This window comes from Thamnophis elegans, chromosome 7 (genome assembly GCF_009769535.1).
Source record: "Thamnophis elegans isolate rThaEle1 chromosome 7, rThaEle1.pri, whole genome shotgun sequence".
Lineage (NCBI taxonomy): Eukaryota > Metazoa > Chordata > Lepidosauria > Squamata > Colubridae > Thamnophis > Thamnophis elegans.
This window is the reverse complement of record NC_045547.1, coordinates 2,831,344-2,839,363: the sequence shown is the minus strand read 5'-3', so window position 1 is coordinate 2,839,363 and position 8,020 is coordinate 2,831,344. Positions and strand designations below refer to the sequence as shown.

At 43.6% G+C, this 8,020-nt stretch overlaps 1 protein-coding gene across 1 annotated transcript in view; it reads right to left on the bottom strand.

Annotated features, from left to right (window-relative positions):
• Nucleotides 1-5,385: 5,385 nt before the first annotated feature.
• The window catches only part of FBH1 (F-box DNA helicase 1), a 33,175-nt gene continuing 30,540 nt past the window's right edge, over nucleotides 5,386-8,020 (bottom strand). The window contains exons 19-21 of the mRNA XM_032221917.1: nucleotides 7,913-8,016; nucleotides 7,331-7,462; nucleotides 5,386-5,628 (exon numbers count right to left, since the gene is read on the bottom strand). Of these exons, the coding sequence (XP_032077808.1) occupies nucleotides 5,452-5,628; nucleotides 7,331-7,462; nucleotides 7,913-8,016 (413 nt within the window). The 3' untranslated portion in view covers nucleotides 5,386-5,451. The remainder of the gene's footprint in view (nucleotides 5,629-7,330; nucleotides 7,463-7,912; nucleotides 8,017-8,020) is intronic.

Below are 8,020 nucleotides of genomic sequence, written 5' to 3'. Positions count from 1 at the left end.
TCATGTCCCTTAACAACCGGGGCCAGAAAGCTTATAAAATGGGAGTCAAAACTCACTCACTGCCTCGCTTAGCGATAGAAATTCTGGGCTCAATGGTGTTCGTAAGTTGAGGACGGCCTGGAGTTCATTCTTTTAACAAAAAGGAAGAAAATGTGGAGAGCTGTCTGAAATATAATTCTTAATACTATTAAGAATTAGTAGTATTCTTTTTTTTTCCTCCTTTCTGCTTTTTTATTGGATGTGCTGGAGACCAAAATAAACCGCAGCCTCACGGCCGAACGAAAAAAACCGGAGAAACAAGTGACGAGGCTCGCCGGGGGCCGCAGTTGCTGGCCGAGAGAATTGAAAACTGCAAGGGTGGGGTGGAAGAGAAGGGGGAACAACCCCCCCCCCCCAGCCCAAAAAAGAAAAAAATGGCAGCTCACAACAAGGGGTATAATAACCGAGACAGAGCAACAGGCCGGGACGATGGAGAAAGGCCGATTTTTTTCCGGTGCCGAAATAGTTTGGATGGTTGGTTACAAGCACGCATATGTGCAAGAGGCCGATGTGTGTCTCAAAATGTGTGAGTCTCTGCCTACTGCCAAGGTATACTGTATACTGCATTACTACTGTAATGCGCTCTACATGGGGCAGCCCTTGAAGAGCATTCGGAGACTACAGCTTGTCCAGAACGCAGCCGCGCAAGCGATTGTGGGTGCACCTCGGTACACCCACGTTACACCTATCCTCTGCGAGCTGCACTGGCTGCCTATTGGACTCCGGACGCGTTTCAAGGTGCTAGTCGTTACTTTTAAAGCCTTACATGGTATCAGACCTGGGTACTTGAGAGACCGCCTCCTGCCAATTACCTCCCTTCGACCAATCAGATCCCACAGATTAGGCCTCCTCCGGATACCATCAGCTAGTCAATGTCGACCCCCTGGGGGAGGGCCTTCTCTGTGGCTGCTCTGGCCCTCTGGAACGACCTCCCCGTGGAGATCCGGACCCTCGCCACCCTCCAGGCCTTCCGCAAAGCCGTCAAGACCTGGCTGTTCCGGCAGGCCTGGGGCTGATGAGTTCCCAGCCCCACTCGAATGTCTCATTTTTGTATTGCCCCCTTCCCCATGTGTTTGTTCGCAGCCCTGAGTCCCCCCCCGGGGAATAGGTCGGCATACAAGTATAATAAATACAAATACAAGGAGGATGGACCCATTTCATGGAGAAAGTCCCATCAAGGCTGCCTTTATTTTTTTCTCTTCAACCGTGGGAATCTCTTTGTGAAGGATGGGTCAGTATTATCACCGGATGGCGATCTATTAATACTTAATAGTTATTAAGTATTAGCTATTAATAGTTATAGTTATTATAGTTAATAGTTAATGGTTATTAACTATTAATGCTATTCTTAGTATTAAGAATACTATTAATTCTTAATAGTATTGAGAATTGTGTGTTTAGTGGAGAGAGGGAACGGAGAAGGCCAAAAGGTTATTCACGAGTCCCCTCGGCAGGGATGCAACCAAGAGGATCGTCCGTGTAAGCTGAGAGTTTGGCAGCCCCAAGTTGATCTTGGCTGAGCTTGCGGGGGGGGAGGAGGAATCGGCGGGATCAGATCCAGCTCTCTAGATGGGAGGAGGGGGCGCAGAACCCCTAAAGGCAACGGAGAAGATCAAAAGGAAAACTGTCCTGGAAGGACATCACGTCAGTAGTGCTGCTGAGACTTCCAGGAGGCCTCCGTGAAATCAGCAGGAAGCAAGCCGGACTTTGAAATGTATTTCAAAAATGATCTGCTTGACATGGAACTCTGCAAAGGGATTCAGCAATCCCCAAATAATTTTATGCATGTTTGTGTATATAACACAAGCTTCCCTTTTATATCTCTCTCCTGCCATCTAATGGCCAATGGATTCTGAATTCTGCCCCTCCAGTGTATCTGTCCCAGCAATCCACTCTATTACCTTTATCTGTCTATCATCTATTTCTACCTATCATCCATCTATCCGCCTGTGTCTGCCTATCTGTCATCCATCTATCCTTCCTTCTATTCATCCACTATTACATATCTATCATCTATCTCTCATATCTCTAAATCCATCCACTCTATTATCTATATCATTTAATTCTATTATCTATGTATCTATGTATCTATGTATCTATCTATCTATCTATCTTTCTATCTATCATCTATCTATCTATCTATCTATCATCTATCTATCTATCTATCTATCTATCATCCCTCTATCCATCCATCCAATGTTACATATCACCTACATATCATTTATCTATTTCTCCATCCATCCACTCTTATTATCTAGAGTGGATGGATGGAGAGGTGGCGCAGTGGTTAAATGCAGCACTGCAGGCTACTTCAGCTGACTGCAGTTCTGCAGTTCAGCTGTTCAAATCTCACCGGCTCAGGGTTGACTCAGCCTTCCATCCTTCCGAGGTGGGTAAAATGAGGACCCGGATTGTTGTTGGGGGCAATATGCTGACTCTGTAAACCGCTTAGAGAGGGCTGAAAGCCCTATGAAGCGGTATATAAGTCTAACTGCTATTGCTATCTATCTTTATCTAACTCTACCTATTATCTATCCATCCATCCATCCATCCATCCATCCAATAACTATATCATCTATTTATCTATCATCTATCTATCTATCTATCTATCTATCTATCTATCTATCTATCTATCTATCTATCTATCTCATAACTATATCATCCATCCATCCATCCATCTCCATCCATCCACTATTATTTATCTCTAACTCTACCTATTATCTATCTCTATCCATCCATCCGTCCGTCTCTATCTATCTATCTATCTATCTATCTATCTATCTATCTATCTATCTATCTATCTACCTACCTACCTACCTACCTACCTACCTACCTACCTACCTACCTACCTACCTATCATCCATCCACCCATCAATCCAGATTTAATGAAGAAGGAAACCATCCTATCATCATGACTCACATCCATTACCAGTTTACTTTTCGGATGGCCAGATTCATTCATAATAGTATAAGCCAGCCCAGAGAGAGATGGAGGGTTTCCTTCCCTTTATAGGCAGAAAAATTGGGGAGAAGTTACCCTTTCCTTCTTGCAAAGAGATTTTTTTTTTAAAACAAAAACCAACTACCTCAGTCTATTAAAAAATGCAGCCCAGGGGCCTTGGGGTTTTCATGCAAGGCTGCTGGAATGGCTTAAATCTATAAAAACCTTACCAGGAGGGTGGGGCTGATGTCGCTACGACACGACATGCAATCTTGGGGCTCCAGGATTGCTGTCGATATCTCTGCTGCTGGACGGTTCGTTTTGGACCTAAACCATCCCGTAGAGACGGTGATAGAGAATGGCATGTTCTGCTGATCTCGGGGGCATCGCGAAGTCCCTGATTGATCCAGGAGAAGCCAAAGATACAACACCATTGGATGCCTTCAGGATAATGTAATGAAATGCCATAATATAAATTTACTTTAAATTTAGTATGCTTTTCATAAAAAGGATGTAATAATAGCTATACTCAAGGAATGTTTAAAAATCATAATAATTGCATACATATATATTACATTGATGATACGAACAATGGAATATGCTGAAATGAAAAAATAATAGTGATAGTCAAATAAATGAAGTACTATAATAATAATGTATACAAATTTACTTGATTGACAATATGTGATTTTATATAAAGTTCAAGGGATTACTATGAAAGGATGCACAAAAACATGTAACCAATCGACACACTGTACATAACAGAAAATGTTTTTTCCCCCACTTTTATAATACAATCTTGCTAATATTCTGTTTTTAATATTTTATTTATTTTTTTAAAAAGATTTTTATTAACAAACATGTAAAATACACACACACAACTTAGACGTACACCACATTTACACAATACAATACGAACAGGAGCTTCCTGTTCTTTCTAATAGCAATTATCAATCGATACAGCTAACCTGTATTATTTCCCTTTCTATTGTATTTCATTTGGATTTCGCCATTCTTAACCCTCTTATTTTACTCATAACTATTATTTTTTGAGTTTTGTTGTATTCCTTCATTGATTCTTGTTTCTTTCCTCCATCCACCTATACCATTTATCCCATATCTGGTAGAATTCTGATTCTTCTTTTCCCTGGATTTCTTTAGTTAGTTTGTCCATTTCGGCACAGTCCATAATCTTTCTTATTATTTCATCTTCACTTGGGATTAATTTGTTTTTCCATTTCTGGGCAAAGGCAAAGGAATTTATATATTCTCCCTATCATCTTTCTATCTGAGCTTTGAATAATTTTATCCAATTCGTGTGGTTCTGTTTCGATGTCATATAATTTAGAAGATGTTTTCATGTTATGTGTTTTGTTTGTCTATGTTTAAAAGTAAAAACTTTTTTTTAAAAAAAAACCTCACCAGGTATTTAAAAAAACAGATTTATTTTTGGACTTCTAGGAGCACCAGCATCAAAACAGCCTCTCTCACAACGGAAGGCCACGATGAGAACCAGAAATAAACATTTTTATCCTTTCTAGTCTTTTTGCGGGACACAACATGGAAAGCCAGTGGGTGGTAAGCGGGCCTAAAACCCCCACCAGAATTCAAGGTCTGATCAGTTAAATCGACAGTTAAAACGGTTCATTTAGTGATTGTTCAAAGTGGGGCAGTGGCCTAGAGGTGGAGCTCTGGCCGCACCATCAGGAGGCTGTGAGTTCAATCCTAGGTAGAGGCAGATATTTCTCTCTCTTGGCACAATGAGAATATATCTGCTGAAGAAAACTCCGCATTGGCGACAGGGACGGCATCTGGCCAGTAAACACTCTGCTAGCTCCATTCATTTGCCCAAGACCTCCACCCCAATGCAAGGGATTACGGGGTTGTTAAAAGAGGATGATTTAGTGGCTGGTCAAAGTTAAAAGTGATAACGATTGTTTTTCACATCGCACAGTTGCAGCGTCTCTGATCAGAATTCAGATGTTTGGCAACAGACTCGTATTTACGACAGTCGCAAGTGTCTTTAGCGACCTTCCAATAAGGGGGAAGCTGGATTTCAATTTACAACTGCGTTGTTCCTCACTGCACAATGGCGGTGATTCATTTTATAACGAAATTCACTTAATATCGGTCTCGCTCGTAAACAGAAATCTGGTGCTCTGTTGCGGTCATGGACTCTTATTGAGTCCTTGGTTCCAATTTTTTGTCTTGCTTTCTTTTTCTTGAGAAAGTGGGACTCACTCTCTTTCTTTCCTTCCTTCCTTCTTTCTTTTTCTTTCTTTCTTCTTTTTTCCTTCCTTCCTTCTTTCTTTTTCTTCTTCCTCCCTTCTTCCTTTCTTTTTTCCTTGCTTCCTTCTTCCTTCTTTCTCTTCTTTTTTTCTTTCTTCTTTTCTTCCTTCCTTCCTTCTTTTTTTCTTTCTTTTTTTCCTTCCTTCCTTCCTTCCTTCTCTTTTTCCTCCTCCTTTCCTTCCTCAAAAGACTTGGAGGAGGATGCCAACTACAGAGGGGACCTCAATGTCTTCTGGGGGACTGGCTGTGTCCTGCTCCCTTGTGGGCCATGTGGGCCTTGTGAGCTGTGCAATGGGTCCAAGTTTCCACACTGCACAAGAAGGACAAAGCAACCCTTCGGGGGTTTTGGTGCCGTCCGCCTGCCAGAAAGAAGGAGAGAGAGAAAGAGAGAGAGAGAGAACAGTGAAGTTAGCAAGACCACAACCATCTCCTCCCAACACCGTTCGTGGAACATGGCTCTAAACAGCATCGTTCCTGATCCTGGAGTAGCTATAGAAGAGAATATTTGTAGCTGAGGGTTGAACTGTGGGCGTTTCATGATCCAACTGGGTAACATCATCAGTGCTAGAAGGGAGTGAGGTTTGTGGAGAGGAGGAGGAGGAGGAGGAGGAGGACTGTAGGGTCCTGGGTGCTCTCTGAGCTTGGTGGTTTTTTGTTCTGACCTAGGCTAAAAAGCAGACGCTTAGTCCCCAAAACCCTCTTTTTATTTCAAAGGCTGTGGATTATGTTCATTCACACCCTGTCATGAGTCACAAATAGTTTGCAAAGAGTCCAACAGTAGTCTGCCAAACTCTTTCCGGGTAAGGCTGATAAGGACCCACCTTCATTTCTCTTGAAACGCTGCCATAGACCTATTTGGCAATTAGCTTGCAAGACCACACGGAGCACAGAGTCAAAATGGCGTTTCAGAATTTAAACTGACCAGCACGAACAAAATTGCTTCCTGGGAAGGCTCCAAGCTCCACCTCCAAGCCTTAGTCCCGAGTCAACCCTTTTGTCTTAACTGTTCTTGCCTTCTGGCAACTCTACGCATGCGTGCACTGGGAACAAGCTCGAGCTGTTCCTCTGCCTCACTGCTGTCTAGTTCCTCGGCCCCCTCTCTGCCTCCGACGCAGAGCCCTCGTCCGAGCCTTCCCCAGATTCCAGGACTGGCCCAGGTTCCTCCCCAACCTCCTCACTGTCCGACTCTGCTGCCACCGCCGCAGGACGCCAGAGGACCACAATAGCAATAGCAATAGCAATAGCAGTAGACTTATATACCGCTTCATAGGCCTTTCAGGCCTCTCTAAGCGGTTTACAGAGAGTCAGCATATTGCCCCCAACAATCTGGGTCCTCATTTTACCCACCTCGGAAGGATGGAAGGCTGAGTCAACCCTGAGCCGGTGAGATTTGAACCGCTGAACTGCTGATCTAGCAGTAGCCTGCAGTGCTGCATTTAACCACTGCGCCACCTTGGCACAACAGACATTGCATTACCCAAACTAGGTAACATCATCAGTGCTAGAAGAAAATGGGGTTTGCAGAGAGGGAGGAAGAGGAAGAGGAGGAGGAGGAGGAGAAGGAGAAGGAAAACGTCCATGGTTGAAGAAACTGTTCCTCTCCATCAGCTTCAGCCAACATTTTTATCCACAACCACCACAAACGAAAGGAAGATGTGAAAGGTTGAAAGAAAGCCCTTCTTTGGGGCAGCCCCTCAAATCCTGGAAGGGTGTGGCCTTACTAAATTATGTTATATATTATGTCAACTCCCCATGTTGTCATGGGAGACAAGGAGGGGGGAGTGCATTCCACGCATACTGTCTGCTGGTGTCGGAATTCAGATTACTGCAGCCAGCTTGGGAGGGGTGCATCTCATAGGTGAATGTGATGTATGACACAGACTGAGGGGAGGGAAGGAACAAATCAAACAAAGCAGAGGCTTGACTGCGAACAGATCTTGCCTAATGGGGCTCCTAATAAATGATTAGTTTTTGTATTGAATCTTGGCTCGATGCTCATGAATCAGTTACGGCATTTTTAGGAAATCTCACATGTTAATCTTATTAAGGCAAGATACGTACGTAAACAAAATTGATCCTTTGGGGGATTAGCGGAGAATCCGCTGGGATGGAGTTGCAACAGTACTGCTCCGAACACCAAAGCGACATCTTCTTGCCCACTTCCTCGGTTAATTCAAAGCGGGTGTAGTATTCCTTGTGTGGGGGACAAAAACAGAAGAGTTTAGCCAGCTAGGAAACTGAGAAGTAGTCCTCTACTTATAACCACAATTGAGCCCGACATTTGTTGCTAAACGAGACATTAGTTAAGTGAGTCTTGCCCCCCGTTTTAGCACCTTCCTTGCCACAGTTGTTAAGTGAATCGGTGCCGCCGTTAAGTTAGGAACACGGCGGTTAAGTGAATCGGGCTTCCTTGTTGACTTGGCTGATCAGAAGGTCGCAAAAGCGGATCACATAAACCACCGGTCATAAATACGAGTAAGTTGCCAAGCACCTGAATTTTAATCGCGTGATCAATGAGGACGCCCGATTAGTTTGTAACTGTGGGAAACAGGTCATAAGTTGGTGCCGTTGTAACTGTGAACGGTCAGTCAATGAACATTTGTAAGCCAAAGGCTGCCTGCATTGTGAATGGCTTTAACTCACCTTGGAGATTTTTAGGATATCGGCAAGATTTCTGGACATGATGAGACGCTTCTTGGCTCGAGTGACAGCCACGTACAACAAATTCCATTCGTCCTCCGGGATGGCTTT